This window comes from Talpa occidentalis, unplaced genomic scaffold, assembly GCF_014898055.3.
Source record: "Talpa occidentalis isolate TD23 unplaced genomic scaffold, MPIMG_talOcc4v2.1 talOcc4.9, whole genome shotgun sequence".
Taxonomy (NCBI): Eukaryota; Metazoa; Chordata; class Mammalia; order Eulipotyphla; family Talpidae; genus Talpa; species Talpa occidentalis.
This window is the reverse complement of record NW_023605305.1, coordinates 109239046-109261819: the sequence shown is the minus strand read 5'-3', so window position 1 is coordinate 109261819 and position 22774 is coordinate 109239046. Positions and strand designations below refer to the sequence as shown.

The 22774-nt window shown below is 38.3% G+C and overlaps 1 protein-coding gene across 1 annotated transcript in view; it reads right to left on the bottom strand.

Annotated features, from left to right (window-relative positions):
* MAGI3 (membrane associated guanylate kinase, WW and PDZ domain containing 3) overlaps positions 1 to 22774 on the bottom strand; it is a 203104-nt gene that overhangs the window by 84401 nt on the left and 95929 nt on the right. Inside the window, 1 exon segment of the mRNA XM_037501003.2 lies at positions 483 to 599. Within this exon segment, the coding sequence (XP_037356900.2) occupies positions 483 to 599 (117 nt within the window).

Below are 22774 nucleotides of genomic sequence, written 5' to 3'. Positions count from 1 at the left end.
AAGAGATACACCAACATCGCAACAAAAAAATGCAAATGGATTACCACAAATAAAGCACTTCTATCTTTTTCCTTTAGTGAAGGGGCAGATCTTAAAAACAGTAATAATTAATACAAATTAAGTTGTATCACTGCTGTTCGTTCAAAAAAGTTTGTTCTCAATGTAAAAGGCCCTGAGATCAAAGAAAGTCTTACTACACAGACTAAAAACTGAACTGCAGTAATGCGATGTAGTTAGTGACATGTACATATATATCCTTAAATTCTTCCAGTCTAGAGACTTTTTAAAGTCACAATGTAGATGCTTTTAATTTTTCTACTTTCTAAAAACACAACCTCTACATGTCCTCTGAAAAATTTTCTCCTTATCTTATTTTTGTTTCATTCACAATTTCATTATGGGTTACTTTATAGAATTATTTCTAGATTTTTGATTAAATAGAGAGAGTTCTGCCTCACTTCTTTTATCCATCTCATACTTACATGGAATGGTCCTCAAGTAGAGATTATCTCTGATCACTTGCTGCAATTTGTGATCAATGGATCCTTTCTGAAACTGAAGACTCAGGTAATGTCGTAAATCTTTATTGATGACTTTGCCTACAAAAAAAAAAAAGAAAAAAACACACAGACACAGAAGACAAAACATAACTGTTAGTTCTCCAGTTAAATATAGATCATAGTGATTAATTATGCTTAAACCATTTAGTTATAATCAGGAAAAAAATCGAAATACCTTACTATAAACAAGATCACTAACACCAAAGTATTCTAGATGGTATAATTAAAATATATACCTGAAATATATAGTGTGAGCATAATTTTATATGGTAGGGGTGGGAGGTCAGAGAACATGACAAATATCGAAGATAACTTCATTCAATACCATGGCTTTTTTATATCATCAATTCACTGATAACTTGCAAATTCTTATCAATCTCTACCCCTGACCTGTCTCCACCAAGCTTCAAACCCAAACTCATTCATTTATATTACAGATATATGTAAGTCAAGTGGGCATTCACATTTCAGTTGGCCAAAACAGAACTCTTCATCATGTTGTCCTCCATTTTTCCCCCCCTCTCCTTTGGTGTTCTCTGTCTAGAAAGTAACAGCACCACCATCCCAAAAGAACAAACTAGAAGAAGTTAACCATTCATGATTTCTCCTTTTCATGTCTATCCCCCGGTTCACTGGCAACTTGTGAGTTCTCCCTCTAAAACACAGCCCTTCCTGTCCACTTGTCTCCATTTCAGCCAAGCCACCATTATCTCTCATCGGGGATTCTGCAACAGCCTTCTAATTAGTCTCCCTGCATCCATCCTGCTCCCACCACACAGAAGCCAAAGTGAGATTTAATACAAAAATCAGATAATCACACTTGTGGAGCCATCTGAGGCTGCTTATTGCGCTTGGAATAAAATCCAAACTTCTAAACTGGGCCTCAGAGGCCCTCCATGTTTGGCTATCTCTGACCCAAAAGCAATCATTTTCCCCTCACGCCATGGTCCCCCAGTACAAATCAAAAAGGCCAATGGGTCCTACTCAGAACCTCTGCTTACCATGACCGAACAGTCATTTTCTGTCTACTTGTCTGATTCCTGAAGGCAATGTGGATAAATACGAGAATGATTTTTTTCTTATTTGTGGGGAAAATAGGATATAAATTCAAGGTTTTTTTTTTTTTTAATTTGAGGTTTTACTATAGCGTATGGTATAACTCACAAAGGTAATTACAAAATGCTACAAACCCAGATCAGATTTTAATCTATAAAAATGACAGCTTTTAAATTAGATATAATCAAAGACACAGTCATAATAAAATTCAATTCATAGGTCACAAATTACAACATGACGGGGTGTCTTAAAGGAAAATGAATAAAAACAACCCAATTCTTGTTTCAAGGGCCTACAAGTTCTTAAGACTGAGAGGCCAGTTAAAGCAGAAAGAACTAGATTTAAAAAATAACACAATTATCAAAGCTGGAATTGTACACTATTTTCACCCTCAAAATTCTACTGTAATTCTGAATGCAATGCTGAAATGAACAGTTGCAAAAAAAGGGTCAGGAACAATTTCATAAATATGATCTTTTATTTAGAAAGTGCAACTATTCAAAAGGTTGTCATACTTCTGAGGTTGGAGACAAAATGTTAGAAGTATCAGTGAAATGTAAATTATTAAAGATCGACAAATTATATGGGTTATAAGATTAAAAATAAACAAAATACATTGGCTATAGCAGTAACCTATGGGCCTTGCCACAAGAAACCAAAAGAGGGCCTCCCTGGTGGTGCAGGGGTTAAAGTCTCAGTGCTATGAAGCTATTGGCAGCCACTGTAGCATGAGTTTGATTCCCAGGCAGGGAGCTGGCCCACGGGGCCCAGCAGACCTCTCCTGTCTCCCCGCCGCTCCCTTCAGCAGTGCATTTCAATAGATCCAACTGTTCTGCTCCCCACTCTGTCTCTGCTGAATCCTCTCACCCCGCGTTCCTCAGTTCTTGTATGCTTTTTTTTTTTTTTTAAAAAAAAAAAAAGGAAACCCAAAGAACTTTTGTAGAGGAACAGACTATTATAGCTCCCTCTTCTACATGCTTCCAGGGAATTTGTTCAAAAAAAAAAAAAAGCAAGTATCTTTACAAAGGAGATAACCATGGGATTACTAGGAGGCCAGCAGAAATACTGACTCACAAAGATACTCTGACTGTATCGCCATTATTAAGTTTCATGTGCAATTCTGCCTTTTGTTCAGGGAGAACTTCACAAAAACTTGACATTTCAAGGGTATGAAAAACATTTCCTTGGACTTAATGGAGTTGTTTTTAACAAGGGGGAAAGAATCTTCATAATTTAGAACTCTTACCAAGCCAGCCTTTGCTTAAATGTTAAGACTATTCCTTGACTGTTAAGTGATTTAGAAGTCAAGATGACTTAGGGAACTTAAAAGCAGATTGATGTGTCTTACACATACAGTCAGGTAGCGCAAAATCTAACTAAAATCTCAATCATGTGAATAAATACCGGCACTCCAACTTCAAGCTATAAATCTTTAGCCAAAAGAACTCATAACTACAGAGCCATACTTTCTGAAAATATGCAAGTTAATATTCGCTGCCATTTCTCTTTAAGGAATCGGTGAATAGTGTCACTGGTCATTATTTAGGTAAATCCTGTGGCATGCAGATGTAGGTGTGGCCTGCAAATCAATCTAATTGCCAATGTCGCTGACATTTCCTTAAGGATAGTCCAGGAGACTTTGTCAACCACTTGTTCAAGTCAAGACACAACATGTCTTTACTATTCTCAGCAGTAATTAAAAAAAAAAAAAATGAGGTCAGTTGGGCAGGTATTGTTCTTATAAATTAGCTGATTTAATGTAATCCTCCCAGTCTTTTCTTGAAATTGACATAAAATTTTATTTTATTCTTTTATGATCTATTCTGATTTTGCCACAGCATGAGTGAGAAAATGGACTTGACTATTTACAATCTACATCTTTTAGGAAACTAGGAAATTTGTCTCTACGTTCTCCTGGCACTTCCCATATCCTCCGTGGTTTCACTGAGGATTTTGACCATAACCATGAGATCTTATCTGAGAGTCTTTCAAACTCCTTTAAAGTGAATGATTCACTATAGTCTCATTTTAAAATTTAACTTCCCCACTTTGGGTTTTTTCTTCTACTGATGGACAAGTATGAATGGCATAGGTCTGATCTGACTATAAACAACTAATATTGACATCTGCAGAGAAGAAAATTCTTAAATACTTATTTCTTACAGTCTACTTAGCTCTGTAGAAATGAGAGGGTTATATGTTCCAATTATCTATCAATTATACACATTTTTAAATCCAAATCCAAGGTGCTCAGAGCATTCTGTGCATCCATCAGAATTTCTTCATATTAATTCTTCTTTTTGAAATCTCTGGTCTTGGGAACCACAACTATGGATGCGATAAACTTTTAAAAATCACATCCCATCTCTGTCCCTTGCTATGATGCCTAGAACAGCCTGCTGACTTCCCTTTCCCCAGTAACTGTTCAATATAACTCAACACAAGCCAAGTGTTTCCCCCATTAGATCTAGACTCAGAATTACAGGTTATTCTGGTTTTATTTATTTTTTTGCTTCCTCCACCCTCCTGAGCTCCATAGCAGTAAGGGAGGGCTCCATTAAAGTGGTAAAAAGATACACAGAAGCTTAATTCCAAACTGGCTCCTTGATTCAAGGCAGGAGAGATCCAAGGCAAACAAATCAAACTAATCCACTGGTTCGTGAAATTATAAATTGTATTTGAATACAACTTTTTTGGTTAATCATTATCTGCACTTTTTTTTTTAAGATTTATTTATTTATTTATACAAGCACTGGGTACAGTCAGAAGCGTGGGAGGGTGAGAGAATTTGCTAGAGCGGGGAGCAGAACAGGTAGACAGACAAAATACACTGCTGAGGGGAACAGCGGGCGCACCATGTGGGACCCTCGCCAGTGGCTGGGGATCGAACCAGCGCTGCAGAGGCTGCGGGCAGCTTCGCAGCCCAGTGCTCAACTGCTGCGCCACCAGGGGAGGCCCTTATCTGCACATTTCATAGTAAAATATGTTCTATGGCACTAAAGTTATTCAAATATATCTTGTATGGTTGTTAAACGTAAATATTTGTCAGCTATCTAAGGGTTAAGGTCATGGTTAGTTTTTTGTTTTTTGTTTTTTTTAATAGATTTAGCCCCAACATCTAGCACACAGATAAGTGAATCAGGTAAATGTTGCATTTTCATTTTTTTTGTTTGACCCTCTCTATCCTTGAATACACGAGATTTTAGAAGACAATGTTCACTTAATTGGTACTGTACTCTTCAATAGTCTCCGTACCACTTAAACTGTGTGTCTGAAACAACGAAATTTATTTTATTTTGAATCAGTCAAAATGCTTAAATAAATTCTTCACTGAAGCAGCACACTCTGTAAATCTTTAAAAGCAGGTTTCAATGATAGTTTATATGCCACTTGTTCAAATTCTGTTCATTATTTTTTCAAATGTATTCATGAAATAGAATCTGGTTTTCCTGAAATATAAAATAAGCCTAAATTAGCCATTCAAATATATGGTCTCCTAGCACCCGTGGGGATAGACAAATATAGAATGGGGGGAGGGAATCCCAAAGTCTTCTATTTTTTCTGGGGACAGGATGAAGGGATGAGAAACAGAAGAACATGGCTACCACCGCTATTTTAGAATGAGCATATATATCATCAATATTTTATATGCTATATCTCGTCACGTCTCATGAAAACCTTTGCGGTGGGGTCATTTATTCCCATCTTACAAATCAGGACCTGAGGTATAGAGACATTAATTTGGCCAAGGTAAAGTCATTAAGCAGCAGCAGACCTGGGGAGGAACCTAGTCAGTCTGACTGCACAATCTATAAGGTGAGCACTGTGCTAGGATCCCCAACTCCCCACTGACCTCGTCCACATCCATCCATCCATCCATCCATCCATCCATCCATCCATCCATTCATTTCTCCATCCATTCATCCATCCATCCATCCATCCATCCATCCATCCATCCATCCATCCATCCATCTTTTTAGTTTTATGAATGTTTTTCCTTGCAGAGCATAAGCTTCTAAAAGCTCTTTCCTCAGATCCTACTGTTCCACGACACGATAGCATCTGCCCTGTGTATCCTGAGAATACTCAGCAGGCACTGGGGGGTAAAGCATTGAATGAAAGTGTACCCAACTGAAACTCAGGAAGGAAAAAAAATGAGGGAGGCTGGTAGAAGGGGTGGGAAACTCAAAGGCACGTACATGACGATAGAAAGAACCTAGTACTTAATAGGAACTGAGAGAAATCCAGTATAGCTTGTTCTCAGAAAGTGAGGGAGAGTTCACACAAGCTGAGACAAGAGTTTCAGGGAACGGAGGCTTGTGTAGAACCGTGTAATAATAATTGGAAGAACATCAATTAACTTAGGTCTGATACCAAAGTCATTCACAACTGCTATATGCTAATGACGATGGATCTGTTCTTACTGGCCACCTCTACGTGGTGTGTGCGTGTTCAAATGCCATCTCATTTCTATTTTGTCTTCTAGCTACGAGAGTATATTGAAAATTATAAACGTGGAAGACATAGCTACTTAATTCTTGAAGCCATCCTCACTCAAACAGGCCAAGTAGGAATGTAATGAATTTTTAAAATAACTTATACAATTAAATTCTCGTTCACTCCCAAATTTTAAAGGCATTAAGTACTATGAGTCATTTCAGTTTTTAAAAATGGTCAATTTTCAGTATTGTGCCAAGTGACAGTTTGAAGAAACACATCCCGAAGCAAGCAAGCAAACAAGCAAGGTTGCTCCCCCTACAGGCTACGCTGCCAACAGAGGCCACACTCATTTGTCCCCACCCCACGTTTGCTAAAATGTTGACGTATAAGTTTAAGGTCTACAACTTGATGTGATAGACATGTATTGTGAAATGATCAGCAGAGTTAGTATGTACCTCCATCCCATCAATTAATCACCATTTTGGTATGTGGGTGGTGGTTACATTTAAGATTTACTCTCCTAACTTTCAAGTCTATAATACAGAAGTGTTAATTACAGCTAGCCTGCTGGACATCAGATCCCCAGGACGTATTCATCTTATAGGGGAAGTGTGACCCCTTCTGATCAACATCTCCCCATTTCTCCCACCCCTAGCCCCTGGAATCCACCATTCTACTCTCTACTTCCATGGGTCTGGCTTTTTTTTTTAGATCCCACATGTAAGGGAACACAATAGTTAACTGATTTTGTCTACCAGGGGTCACATTCTTTGTCTGTATTATAACTTATGGTAATAGTACACGTTACAACAGGAGGGTCCATCCTCCATTACTCCTGGAAACAGACATCAAAGGACATTGGGGAGACTTCTATCTACCACCATGAGCCCCACATGGCTGGCAGTTAAAGGTCAAGTCAACTGCTGCACACCTGATTCCTGCTCAGCATACCCTAGAAAGGTTTTCCCCTCCCTCCTTTGTCTCCTTCTTTACTTTTACTATTTTGAATGTGTTTACAAACCAAAAACTTGGAAGCCTACCTAAAGAACTCTTTGGTTTAGGTGGCCTATACATCTGGAAAATTCCTGAACTATATCCAACTAAATATATCCATTCCTAAAAGCCTAATACTGCTTATTACATGTATACTTCAATATTAATGCAGCACTGCACTTGCTATATTCCATGAAAAGTATTTGCAAATAAAACCTATTACACCATGCTGTATGCTTTTAAAATTCTGTATGGTTTTTATTTGCTTCAATAAAGCAAGTTTTTCTGTGCAGGACGTATTTGCAAATAACTATTTCCCGAAATATTTTCTGACTATGGGCAGCTTCTGAGTTACACAGAGAAGAGTTGGTGCGCCCCCCCCCCACCACCCACAGTGTTACAACAGAGCAATTGCTGAGCGTAATCTCCATAAAAGGGGAGGTTCCAAGTTCCCTGCCCACCAGGGAGGGCGAGGCTGAGTGTTTAGGGGACTTGGAGGTGGCACTTGGACCAGAGAAGTATGTGAAGAGGTTGTGTTTGCTCCTCAGCTTTGGACTTGTACCAGGGACTCAAGGACAGGGAAGGAGACACGTGGAGTCAGACATGTAGAGACACTTGCAAGAGACGTGGGTGAGAAACACATGGGGAGGCTGACTATGGCAGCCTTTAACTTGATTTATACTTGATTTTGCTCTTTTCATCCCAGACTTGCCTGACCCTTCTGGCCCTTGTCTGTGGTTCCCTGCCAGAGGTGCCTTAGAGTTGCGGCAAGCTTTTGGGCCTCGGTGGCTCTGCATGGGGCCAACCCTGATGGCTGGGCATTTACCCTCAAAGTGGTTGAGTAACTTTGGGTGTTTCCTTGGGAAACTGTAACCTTTCTCTTTTTCCCTCTCTACACACACCAATCCTATGAAAGTTCTTTAACACTAAGAGTAGGCTTTTTCTATGTGGCAGACAGCAGAACCCATTTAAGTATGTGAGTTTGGGGGTCTTGGGGTGCCTATCAGTCTGCACACTAACAAGAGGAAAATGCTGTTTGTTGTAGGAATATATGTTCTTCCTTAGAAAGAGACCTCACCAGTCCTGTTAACACCTAGTCCAACACTTCACCTCCACACCCAATTATTTCCCCTGCTGGTTTCAGTTTTGTGTCTGCTCTGCCTGGGGCCGCACAGTGCAATGTACATGTAAACATTATTAGCACAAGAGGCTGCTGCATTGCTCACAAGTCCATCTGCTCTCTGGACAGGGCACGGGAAAGCACCTGGTTGGGGCCTTCCTCCCCTACAGGTTCTGTGCAGAGTAGGGGAGATGTCAGCTCCCTTCACTGAATCTTAAGCCTCTGTGAAGTCAGGAAGTTGGTGTTTTTTTTTTTAAAGATTTATTTATTTATGCATACAAGAGCTGGGGTGCAGGCCAGAGATGCAGGGAGGGGGGTTGCAGTGACAGAGTGGGGAACAGAACGGGCAGACTGACTGAAGTACACCGCTGAGGGGAGAAGGGGATGAGACAGGAGAGGTCTGCCTCGCCATGTGGGTTGCTCCCTGGCCGGCCGGGGATTGAACTCATGCTGCCGAGGCTGCGGATTGCTTCATAGTGCGGTGCTTTAACCTCCGTGCCACCAGGGAGGCCCTAGGAAGTAGTTTTTGTTCATCTCTGTATTCTCCGAAGTACTTAGCATAGGCTGAGTAAGCACTTCTCTTAAACACAACAAAATGACACTGTAAGAAATATGAAGACTATATTGATAGAGTTTTTAGTAGAATTCATCTCAAAAATACACTTACGTAGGAATTTCACCTCAGAAATTCTTACATTAAGCAGTTCCATTAAAACAATGTGGCCCAGTGTTCACGATCACAATGCATTTTAAATTGAAAAAGCAGGTCACAAAATAGAACATTCAGCATAGCCCTAAGCTGAAACACATTTGAGGACATGTTAATAAAAAAACTACAAGGGGCATAAAATAAACAAGTGCATGCTGAAGACATATAAATACTTAAAGTATTATTGCTGGGTAGAATGCCTGGGTGAGTAAAAGAATTTCTTTGAAAACATCTCATAGCTCTTGTACTTTCAAATTTTCTATGGTGAAAATCTATTATTACAATGAGAAAGAACTTTTACAAACAAGAAACCGTATTTCTTAAAACTGTATCGCAAAGGTCATCAGCAAAAAAGGAAGGCGGACCTAGTGGGCCACCGGGTCAAAACTTGTCAAAGTTCCGTGTGAACACTGAGGCTATTTGTGTAGGTTTTCCTTTGATCGCTTGTTTTTAATAGGTATTATTTTCCCACCCCTGGGTTAAATGCAACCATAGTGCCTTTAGCTAAACACGCTCAACTGATCAACAAGCTAAGCTAAAAGCTACATTAAAAATTAATTCAGATGAAAATCACATTCTAGAATAGATACACAAAAATCACCACAACTTCCCCTCAGAACGTTACATATCAGGGAAAGCAAAGCAAGATGAGCCATTCTGACAAAACAGGGGGAAAATGAGGAATAAATCAGCAAAAGTGGGCCCTCTTCATTTCAAAGCTTTTATCTGATGGGATCATGTAGATTGAGCACTTACCAAAAAGCAGTATCTCTAAAGCACTATCCTGAGGCTATTTACAATTTTTTTCTTTGTGACACTCAAGTCAAGAATCATTAGCAAGCCTGTCATAATGCCAGATAACCAGTGCCTGCCTGGCACACCAATATCTGAATCCTAACATTAATGTTTCATCCTTTTGACAAGAGGGTACAGAGTCATCTATTGTGCCCTGTCATTTTCCCTGAAAACAGAATAACTGGGTTCAGTAGTCTTTGTAAATCAAAGTTATGTGTTTCAATAGAATGGCCAAGACTTGGCAGAGAAGATCTGTTACTAATGTTTCCTTACAACAGCTGATAAAGAGATTGCTGAAAGGGAATGTATACAAGTGTATGCAAATACACTTCATTAGAAGTTCGACCAGAAAAAAATGACTATTAGAGAATTAGGATTGTATTTTAAGAGGCATCATTATGTAAACAGGCTCAACCTCTGGGCTCCAGCAGTAGGCTGACATAATTAACCACTATTAAAGAAGCTGTTTAATAGCTTCTTTTCCTCTGATAGCTTTTGAAAGTAGGAATTTATACTAATCCTTAGATATTTTCTAAAGTGGATAGTTAAAGGTCCTAAAAACTATATTACACATCAAAAGTGATCTGACTCCTGGGAGAGTCAACATTCATTAAACAAAATAATTTAAGTAGTTCCCATTTTCATTTCTAATCTCTATGTTTAATTGGGATTTTAAAGGATTTTAAATTATCCTTATAAAATATGACTATGCAAAATATCAAAATTTTCAAACATTCTGGGGAATATATGGCCACTTCCATGCACATCCCTCATTCAGACTTTATCAGTAAAAATCAACCCCCCCCCCCTCCCCGCACACACACCACTTACCCCAACCATAAGGCTGAGTGAGTCAGGACCTTCCAGAAAATGTCAAAGTAAATGTCAAAGCAATGAGAGGCCTCCAGTCTCCCATTTCACACTAAAGTATTACAGCAAACAACAACAAAAAAGGCAATTTGAATCCCTAAGCCAGAGCAATGATAGAAAATTAATATTCTAAAAGAAAGGAAATTTCTGTAAATTCCAGCATCAATTAGAGAGAAACCACACTTTAAGCATCACAATCAGAGGTAGTAAATAGTTTGATGGTGTTGAATTGAGAGAGACAGCTGTATTGGGCAACATGGCAATATAAGTCATTTTTACAAAAAGCTCCCTCTCTGATACAGAAGAAAATGAGCAGAAGGAATCAAAATAAAAGGAAAAAAGTTCATCTCTGCCCATTCAAATGTCAACTCCCAAGAATACAAAACAATTTTGAGTACATTGTAAAAATGCCAGAACTTTCAATATTAGCTAATAAGCACAGTACATTTTGCAGACCCTGAGTACAGCAGGGCCCAGGGACACCCCAGCTTCCATGGGCCACACAGGGCAGGCCAGGACTGAGAGGAGAACTCATTGGCCCAGCAGGTCATGTTCCTCTGTCCAAGGTTCTTAACAGGGAGGTGTAACGTTCAGTGGGGCAAACCTACTTCAAAGCTGAGGCCTGCAGTGACTTGAAGAGTGGAAGGATGCGTGTTGATCTGCAAAACAAAGATAGCTAAGCCTGCTCCCAAGGCCTATGGAGAGGCAGAAAATTTCAGAGGAAGAATGACTACGTAGTCATGTGCTAATGGAAGACTCAAGTACTACCCAGGAACGGGAGGTCAAGAAATAGCAATGATGGGCTTGAAGCAGAGAACTAACAAGATCAGAGCAACATATTAAAAAGGTAACATTGTGGTAAATATGTGTGTGTGGGGGGGGGGGCGGTAGGAATGAGCAAGAACAGCTACAGGGCATGCAGCAAAAGGGGAGGGCCCCTGTCTAGGTGAAATGTGATTCAGATCACAATGGTGATGAAGAAAAGTAGGTGGATTTGTAAATACCCGCATACAGAAGGGTTTTCAATACCAAACACTATCCTTACAGGAAGTTACCTTATATTTGAAACTTACAATGTCTTGGATGACAGAATGATCTATAAATTAATTTGCTTTGAAAAAACACAAAATACTGCCTGAAGAAGATGACATGTTAGCCTAAGCCAACCATCATTTTAAGAGATAATCTGACACAAGTGTTATGGGGGGGGAGGGGAAGACTCAGTAATCATCCCTTAGGGTATACGTCACAGCTGCATGTGGTAGATGCCACTGTCAGGCGAGCTTTCAGGGATCACATGGAAGAAGCAGTTGGGTCCATGCATAGGTTATGAGACTGGGAATATCTGCCGATAGAAAACACTGGGGGAGGGTGGTCTCTACCTTAATTCTACTTGTGGCTGGGACAGCGTTACAGACAAGATTTCAAAATACAGTATCCCGACCAACTTAGATGGGAAGGTGGGAGGGGGAGGTGATCTGAAAAACTGTCAGATGACTCATCCCAGTGCTGACAAAATACCACAGCTGTATTGAAGGGTTTGAAGAAAATTTTTATATGAAATAATGGGGAATGCTATGTCACTAAATCTTGTTTTAAATATATGTAACTAAATTAAATATTAGAGGTACATTTATATCCTGAAAAGTTTCAATCCCGCCTAGTTAAAAAGGTTTTTTAAAAGTACCTTTTTAAATTTTGGGGGTTAGCTTAACTACATGTTTGGATACATGTGACATTGCAAAGAGAACAGGTAAGTATTGATACATTTGACAGGAAGATTCAGAGAAAGACACAAATGATCATTCCAGGTTTCTACATCAAATAAGCAGACAAACTGAAGTTCCATTTAAAGAAAATAAGTAGAAAGGAGAAGGAAACAGGTTTGGGAATCAAGGAGGGATCAGGTTATGATAAGTTATGAGATGCTTGAGACAGACACCAGGTGCGAATTGCAAGCTGTAAATTGGGAGTTTTTAGCTCACAGGGAATAACTGACCAAAATCTGACCTCGATCAAGAAGTGGGACAGGAGTACGTACATGCACTCCTGCGGGGATAAAGGCCGTAGACGCTTTCAGAAAAGCATCATGGCAATACCTGTCAGTACATGCTTGTGTATGTGCTGACCGAGGAGCTCTCTTTTAAAGCGATAGTCACACGTAAGTGTAAAAGAGGAATGCGTATCACAGCATTATTTATAAGGAATTTGAATGTCCGACTATACATGAACGGCTAGTACATTATGAGGGATGACCCAGGCCTTCAATGGCTGATGCATAAAGGAAACACTCCTGGGCAAATACCTGGGAGCTGTGGGGCAGCATTTAGCAAAACAAGTCGTTTATGAAATAGGGACGCATTTCTTTTGTGTATGTGCGCAGAAAATTATCCTAAAATTTGCTTCTCTCTGGGTGGGAAGAGGTTGAGTTATTTTGTTGTTATTTTCTGTATTATTTGAGAAGTTTAAAAAATACCAAGGAATCTGTCAAAGTGTTTAAGAACTCAAACTCAATATATAATCTCAAAGGTAAACAATAAAAATAGGGAAGGAAGACCACCCTAGCTGAGAGCGGCTGGCTTTGAAGTTTCAGGGCTGCCTAACCAAGAACATATTGTCAGAGCTGGGGCACCACCCCAGGCAGGAGACCAAACAACCAGGCCTCCTGCCCTGTGAACTGATTGCTGGGTCAACGTTGACTGGGCTTGAAAGCGGCACTCACTGGACTCGCTACTTGCTTCCAGAGCCCTGACTCAGGATTTGAATAACTATAATGTGATATAGGACTAGTTACTGTGAAACCACATCTTGAGAATTAGTAAATTAAATGCAAGAAAACAGAATGGAGAAAAAACTAGCCTGTTTCCAATAAAAATAATTCTCAGAAAAAAGAAAGAGCATGTGATAGCAGTCAGCCTCTCCCTTTTTTAAAGCCAAAAAGACAAAGTAACAAAACTAGCCACTACACAATGCTAGAGTCCAGGCAATAAAAATTATATATATATCTCCATAGCACCTGCCTTAGTGTTACGGCATCACAGACAGATATTAAAACAACAACAACAACAACAAAAAAAAAAAACCCTCAGTTAAGAAGCATTCACAAGGAACATAAGAGTATATGGCCAAGAGAAAATAAGTGTATTTGGTGGGGGAAAGCCAGTTTACCTGGGCTGGGAATCCACATGGGGAGTGAGCAGCACAGGCATTCCAGATGGGGGAGCGTGTGCACAGTGGGGAGAGTGGGTAAAAAGCAGAGTGGCAGTGGGTTCTAGAGGGACAGGCAGGAAGCTCAGCTAACAAAACACTTCACTATGATACTAAGGGGTTAGAACATTACTTGGTAGCGAAGAAGTCACCAAAAATGTCACTGGGGCGACAACGTACCTACTCATGTTTCAGATCAGTGGAAACACGGGATCAGCTGGGAGACAGGGAGGCCAGCACAGAGTGAATTTAGTCACTAACTAACACCGGCATTAGAATGAGCAACGGAAGAATCAACACAGCAGAAAATTGGGTTGGAGAAGCAGGAGGCCAACTTAAGAAACCTAGACCGACCTAGGAAATTAACGAAGGCAGGACGTGAGTGCACAAAGATGTGCAGAGTGCTGTAATTCAGACTTCAAATTATGAGTCCCTGAAGGAGAAAAATGAATGAGCTAGACTTTTTTTTTTTAAAAGAAATGATCAGAAATCAAAAGATTTGCCTTGACTCAAGAAAATGGAAAACAATAGTATAATAAAGACAAAGTTAAACCTTAAAATTTGGGGGAGGAAGACAGAAGTGGGGCTTAAACTCTAAGCTTCCCAAAATAAAGATTAGATATTGTTTTAAAGACAGATGGCGACGAGCACTCCACTGCAAAAGGCATGAAGTCATTGTCAGTACTCCGTTTTCTTGGCAAGGAACAGCTTTTCAGAGTTGTGGTGGTTAAAAAGAACTAATTTTTTCATCTAACTACCTTTTCTTTAGAGAGCAATGAAAGGAGCAATCCACAATTGAAGGTAAAAGAAAACCTTATAATTTAGACCTGCTGTAGGCAAAGACTATTTATAGTGCTACTTTGATGAAAAAATAAACAGGTGACACATAAAAAATGAGAGATTTCGGTGAGGTGACAAGACCAAGAAATACAGGACGCAAATGCAAGTCACTAGCTGCCTGGAGCTTGTGGTGCGAAGTCAGAAGTTACCGCCTTCTGGAGAAATCTAAGTCAATAGCAACTAGGTTTATACAAGTCTGTGCAAGTTGAAGACTCACAGCAATTCTTTGTAGCACCTCAAAAACATATATCTCCGAATATCATGTAATCGTATCACCTTGTTACTGATATTATGACACTTCTACAACACAAACATTAATGTTCTTAACCTCTCCAAAAAATAATAGTTTATTGTACTCTGGCCTCAGTAAATTTCACATCCTTTGCTAAATTGTAAAGTCTGTTTCTGAGGCTCTTGAAGAATGCTATCTATCCAACTTAAAAGAGGGACTAGCAGGTGACAAAATCTACCTCTAAAAAGAAAAGTATTTTCAGTTGTCAAGAGCTTTAGTCAGATGTGATGATATAGACAAGATCTTAAAAAAAAAAAAAGACAAATTGGACCCCAAAATGAAGTAATTACTGGTAATGAGATTATGGGTGATTGGTCAGTGTTAAGTGTTACTATTTTTTGCAATTAAAAACAAATCTAGAAACAGCGCAAACACAAACATATAGGTATTCTTTGTTTTCAACTATAAAGACAAGATATATAGTGAAAATGACTAAGAGGGAATTTGCAGACAGTGAAATAAAGTTTAATGTTGAGTTCTGCTTCTGGAAGCTTTGTACATTTACAGAAATTTAATGAAAAACTGAGATACAAAAGGATTCAAAGCTGACTATCAAAATGAAACAAGCCATTTTTCTGACCAAGTACGAATAAGCTTTTACCAGTATAGCTATGTTTATGTCACATAGCTATGTCACCAGTATAGCTATGTTTGCTTTGAATTACCTAGTCAGCTCAGTGAAGGAGCTATTTGTTAAATAATTATTTGTTAAATGAACGAGCTCTAGTTGTTTTGGTCTTATTATGTATCTGTCCTTGAACAATGATATATGGCAAAATTTAAAACAGTGGTTGTTTAAAATCATTTCATCAACTGAATTCTGTCTTCACAGAAATTTGATAATGAATTCCAGTGTTCAACAACAGATGGTAAGACAACACAGTGCAATGTGAGAAGCACTGCCTCACCAACTGTAAGTTTACCAGGTTAAAACACACAAGGCCGTCCTCATTCCTCAATGTGTGACAACACATGTAAGCCATGTTGTTAGAGGGGAAAACTGAGGCTTCTGTTCACGTCATATTAGTATGTGTTAAAGTTTCCCATAAACCTGGTCAACTAAGAAAAAGACGCCCTGCTTTGCTCCCTAGTACAGCCTCAGTTTAAGTATAGAACTCTGCTTTTATAAATTGAAAGGGGAGGGAGGGCCATGGGGGAGAGGAGAAGCAAAATAAATTACGGAAAAAGAAATGTAAGGATCTTTAAACTTATAAAAAGATATTCAACTTCACTGAGAAGAAAACTGCTAACTGAAAAAAACACAGAGATACCATTTCTCTCATCCATCAGATGGACGACACCCTCATATTGTTGGTGAAGCAGTGACTGCATCTTTATACATCACTGGGTGGGTGCAGAGGTAAACCAAGGGTGGGTGTGGTGAAAGTAGACCATTCCAAGTGCCCACAAGAAGGGGGTGCATTGTCCAGAGAATTTACAAATGAAAACTGAAAGTTGGCTGTTACCATTTTTAAATTTTAATTTTTTAATTATTTCTTTTAATTTAATTTTATATATATTTTACAACATTCTTCCTTTTTGTGCAATGCATGCTTTCTCCTCTCAGGTGTAATCCTCATAATATTCCCATCACCAATTCACCTGTGCACCATCACCATAGTCCCTTGTGTAAGAACACATTTCCCCCGTTTTGAACCCTTTCGCTCCCCTGCAGGGTGTGTGATTAATAGTTGCCTGTTAATTGTATTTTTTTTCCCTGGTCCTTTATTTGGTTCCCCTATATTCCTCCTATAAATGAAATCATCTAATATTTTTCTTTTTCCTTCTGGCTTATTTCACTGAGCATAATCCCTTTCCGCTCCATCCATGTTGCTGCAAATGACATGAATTTTATCTTTTTGATTGCTGAATAATATTCCATTGTGTGAATGTAGCACATCTTCTTGATCCATTCATCTATTTTGGGGCATTTGGGTTGCTTTCATTTCTTGGCTATGGTAAATAGTTCTGCCATAAACATAGGGGTGCAGGTATGCTTCTGAATTAATGTTTTTGTGTCCTAGGAGTGGAATTACTGGGACATATGGCAGCTCCATTTTTAATAGTTTGAGGAATCTCTACACAGCTCTCCATAGTGGTTGGACCAGTCTGCACTCCCACCAGCAGTGTAGGAGAGTTCCTTTTTCTCCACATCCTCACCAATATTTGTTGTTTCCTGTTTTTTAATATGTATGTGCCAGTAATTTTAAACATCAGTGATAAAATACTCCCAGGGGAAAAAAATCTTTTGTTGTAAAAGAATTCTAAATGGTTGTTGAAGTCGCTGTTGAGTTTAAAAACATGTATTGAAACTTCAGGCATTTTCACTACTCATTCTTAAACAGTGAATTATATATGGGACTTAATTTGGAGACTCCCAGTTTGGCCTCTGATACAAATGGACTCAGTTTCACACATTCATCTCAGGAGTTGTTAGTAATGTTTTGAAATGGCTCAATCACCGTTTAAGCACAGTTTGTCCCCAGGCCCTGATCAGATACACTACATATTCCTGTATTTAGACAATAGATTCCAAATAAACAATGACAGCTGTGCGCTATGCGCTATTTCTCTTTTCTAGGTTATCTTTTTTTTTTTTTTCCTGGTAGGAAGTTTTAGATGAGATAATCAGACGTAAAAATATTTGCAGACAGCCGGAACCAGCCTTGAACAATAAATAGTAAAACACAAAGCTTTAAAACGCTTTAAGAACAGTGCACGGAAACTGTGGGTAAGGTCATTAATTATACAAGAGTACAACATGAGGAAATGGACATTTACATAGAAAACAGTATCAATTTTGAAGAAAGCCAGGAGAGACAACAAAAGATGGGGCTCTTACATTGCTAGAAGGCGCCAAAAGGGCAATGTTTATTTGAATGCCTGGTTGTGAGTGGATCAAATAGTAGCAATGTTTGTTATCATTCAGTCATTTTCTCTCAATTTTGCAGAAGAAAAATGTCAAAAGTTTTAAACCAAAATAGAAATTTAGGTAGAATTCTCTGTTGGAGATATTTTAGTAAATGTTTTGTAAAAAGTGCTAATTTTTAATAGCACGATCATACATTCAGATGTTCAGTAAAAATAGCTCATTGTTTATACTTTATCTCTATCATTATATTTCATTTTATTTCCTGTTTCTTGCTGAAAATAATTTTGTGATATAGAAAGGGAGATATATTGAAAGATTACCTGCTCTAGGCATAAAAGTTCCACTAGCTATGCCATTGTGAAGAATAAAATAATACAGTGAAGAAAAAGTAAGGGCAGTTGTTGTTATAGTTACACAATAAACAGAGCCAGAACCAGAAACCAGAGATCGATAAAAATGGCCACCTATGGGGCCGCTGGTAAAAGCACTGAGGTCGGGGGTAGAGAGAGAAAATGGATCTCATGTCTAACAAGGGACTAATTTCCAAAATATATAAAGTACTTATACAATCCAACCACAAAAAGATCGCCCAATTAAAAAATAAACCAAAGACCGAAAAAGACACTTTTCTAAAGAACACACTCAGACGTCCTACGGACACATGAAAAAATTGTTGAATATCAGTTATTATAAAGGAAATGCAAATCAAAATCACAATGAGCGATCACCTCACCTTGTGAGAAGGGTCTATATTAAGAAGAATGGAGTCAACAGGTGTTGGTGAGGATGTGGGGAATAAAGGGACATTCATTCCTTATTGGTGGGAATGCAATTTGGTGCAGTCTTTATGGAAAACTGTATAAAAAATAAAAATGGAAATCCTATATGATCCAGCAACACCTCTGGTAGGTGTTCACTCAAAGAATCTGAAAACATGAATACAAAAAGGCTTACATACTCCTGTGCTCATAGCATCACTTTCCACACTTGCCAAGTCATGGAAGCAACCTTGGTGCCCTTGACAGGCAACTAGATAAAATCACTGTGGGATATATACTCAGTCAACTCCTACTCAGCTATTGAGAAAGATGAAATAATGCCTTTAAGATAGACCTTGAGGTGTTCACGCTAAATGAAATAAGCCAGAAAGGGAAAGATAGATATGGGATGGTTTCACTTATCTGTGGAATATAAATAACCAACAAACATGCTGGCAAAGCACAGCAAAAACAATTCTTTGTCTCTCTTAAAGATATACTAGTTATCAGAGGGAAGAAAGGAGAGGGAGTAGGAGACATGGAGGAAAGGGGCAAGGCACTGGCACTGGTGTTGGGTGGAGCTGAGTGACACATGTGCACCACGTATGAAGGGGTAAAAATGTGACCCCAAGTTACATAGATATGTAAATGACAAGTTAATTAAAAAGAAAACAGAAGCAAAACTCTAACCATTTGTTCATCCTTTTGGGGACAGAACTGTTGTTCTCCTCCATTTCAAATGGGAAGTTCTCGCTTTCCCTAAGAATGTAGGGTAACAGATGTAGCAGAATGACAGAACCAGCAAGGCCCAAGGAAATAACCGATTCAGACCAGAATCATCAAAATGCTAGAGTGTTATTACCTCAGAGATTGCTTGCTGATTGCTACTACACAGAAAAGATCTACAACAGGAAGTGCAGATGGACTGAGATGGACTCTTGACCCAAATTTTAACCAGAATAGAATCAAACTTTCAGATGTTATGTTACAGTTTGCAGCACAGGATACTAGAAATGATACTACAAGGATGCCATCAGACAATACGAATGTAGAACATTCTGATTTCTTCAAAACTCAATGTTTCCCTCCCAAAATCCCAAGAACCAAAAAAAGTGTGGTGATGTTCCAAAATAAAAGAGAGATAACGGCTGTGACAACATGAGAAACTTGAATTCTGTTTAGGAAGAAAAAAAAAAATCTACAAAATGACATAACTGGCAAATCTGTTTAAGACTTAGTAGTAGATAATCTAAGAAATAGTTACTTTTCTCAGGTGTGATAACAGCATTGTAAGGTACAATAGAAAACAGATTGGAGTGGAGTATCATGAAATTTATGATTTACTTTGAAATGATTTGTCCCCCCAAGAGTGAGGGTGGGATCTTAGGTGATGGTTACATGGGTATTCTTTGTCCTATTCAAGTTTTTTGTAGGTTTTCATACAGTTACCAAAAAAAAAAAAATTGAATTCTTTAGAAAATAATATCAACTAATCTATAAATTTGTACTTCATAAGAACACATAAGTCACTCATTCTATTTCTCTGCCATTCTGTGAATTAAGAATATTAAATCTTACATCTGAAGCACAACAGCAGTAGCAGTATCTTCCCTACTAAGTTAACAGGCTGACTTCTCTACAGCTCTAGGTTTTCTCAGGAAAGGAAGAATTTTCTTCCACTTGAGTGCTGCTTTACCTCAGTTCTAAGTCCTCTGAAGCCCAAGTTTAAAGTTCTGGGACTGCTGAAAGATTCTGAAACCCTCTAGTTGGCACAAAGTTTTATATGCCTTGGTTTTGACCTAAATAACATACTCTTAAATACAGCTTTTGTATCTTTTTCCCCTTTTAACATGCTCTTCATTGGTGTGGTTTCATCTATTCCCACAACTTCTCTAATTACCCCTATGTTCTGATAATTCCCCAGTGATGTCCTAACTCACATTTATCTCCCAGCTTCAAACTCTACTGCTTCCTGGCTGTTTCACCTGATATCCTAATAGTTCCTCAAAATCAGCAAGTCCAAGTATAATTTTACCATATGCCTCCTCCCCAACAACAACAAAATTGATATTAATTTGCCTCAGCTTCCAAACTAGAAGCCTAGGGATCATTCTTGGCTCTTCTCTCCCCCAACGACACAACAAATCAATAATAATTGATCAATAATAACCAATAATGATCAATAATAATTGATCAATAATAACCAACAACTGCAACAATAATTTTTATAGTAATACATAGTGATTTCTAAAAACTTGGTACCATTATAAGCTCTATACACAACATTAATTCATTTAATCTCACAACCATGCTATTGCATTTCTCATCATTTTGCAGATGAGGAAATGAGGCACAGAGTGAGTTTAGTAATTTGCCAAAATTCAAAAAGCTGTAAGTAGCTGATCTGGGATTTGAATCCAGGTTTTTTATTTTGTTTTTTGGTTTTAAGAGTCCATTTTCATTACACTATATACATCCTGCTCAATCACCAAATTCTACTAACTTCACCTTCTAAATACTTCTCTACATTTATTTCTCTCCATCTTATCAACCACTCCCCTAATCCAGGTCACCAACACCTTTTGCCTGGTTAAACCAACAGCCTCCTAACTGAATTTCCTGCTACCAGTGCTCTAGTTTCCAACATAGCCAGGTAACTTTCCTCAAGCACAACTCTGACTTGTTCACAACCTTCCAAAGTCTTTAGGAACCTGTACTTCACATAAGCTCTACCTTCCAATGGCTTCCAACTGAACAAAGTGTTCAAACCCTTATAAACCCTTTGGTTTATAAGGCTTTGGCTTTCTTGTCTGTCTTACTCCCTGGGTTGCAAGCCTTAGATGATCAAGAGCTCAATAAATATTAGCTAGCAAGAGCTCAATAAATATTAAAGAATTAAGAAAATGCCAAAACCCAACTTTTATAATTAAAAAAAGCTTCTTGGTCTTGTAGTTTTGTTTTTTTTTTTTAATCTAATAACCCTATCTTCTAGAATACTCTATTCAAAACATTTTATTTTTAATGATTACCCAAATTATTTCCATTATTCATTTATCTTCTCAAAACTTAGAACTGTCATAGTTTTAAGTGAAGACTATAGAGAGCAAGTATACTTTAACAATGTCTGCTGTCTTTTAATCTCCATATGCAGTTTTCAAAAGAACATTTTACAAAGCAATTGCCTTAGACTCATCCAAAGTGTCAATGTCATGAAAAGACCCCAAAAATATTAGGAAGGGGGGAAGTAAAGGCAGGAAGTCTGGCCTAAATGAACACACTGCAGAGTCAAGGTAAGTAAATGTAAATCTTGTTTGGATCCAAGATTTTTAAAATGAGACAAAGAAAAACACTAAAAAGGACATTTTCAGAACTGGGGAAATGTGAACATAGTCTGTGCATTAAATACTTTTACTGTCTCATCTTACATCTCTTGACTGTGAAAACATTATGGTGATGATGAAGGAAATCTCTTTATTCTTAGAAGATACATGTTAAGGTATGATGTATGCAACTTCCTTTCAAATAGTTTACTTTAAAAAATGTACCCACATACATGGAGAGATACAGCATATTTGGCACTGGTTAAAAATCTAAGCAAAGGCTATAGATACTCCTTGACTCTTCCCATTTCTGTAGATGTGAATTTTTTAAAAAAATTGAAAATAGCTAATGTTTATTGAGAGGAGGATGGCCTCTAAAATATTTGTTCTAAGATAGTTACATATATGAACTCACTTAATCTTCACAAGATCCTATAAGCCTTCCACTATTGTATTTACTATTATTCCCATTTTATAGGTAAGTAGCTTGAGGCACTGAGAGGTTATATAACTTAAAGACATACAATTGAGGTGTCTTTTTTTTTTTAAGCACAGTCTGTAAGAGGACAGAAGCTGAACACTGGCACACAAGTAACTATAAGAAAATGTACAATAAACCAAGTTCCATGGACAATACTGCAGGACTATAAAGCAAAGGGGAAGAAGAGTAAGCTCCTAGTCCATAGCCCATTTTTTTCTGGTTTCCCTTCTCTTGTTCTGTGGTGGAGCTGCAGACAAAATTATCAGGGTGGAAGACAGATTGGAACAACTACCTTAGATGAATAAAGACACGAAGACAAATCCCAAACCTGTTATTGTAAGGTGGTCCCATGCAAAAGAGAAATGAGACATGAAAGACAGCAAAATTGGTAAGCGACGGCAATTTTGGAGTGGAGGTGGGAGTAAAAAGACCAATTGAATGGCTAAGGCAGGAAACAATTT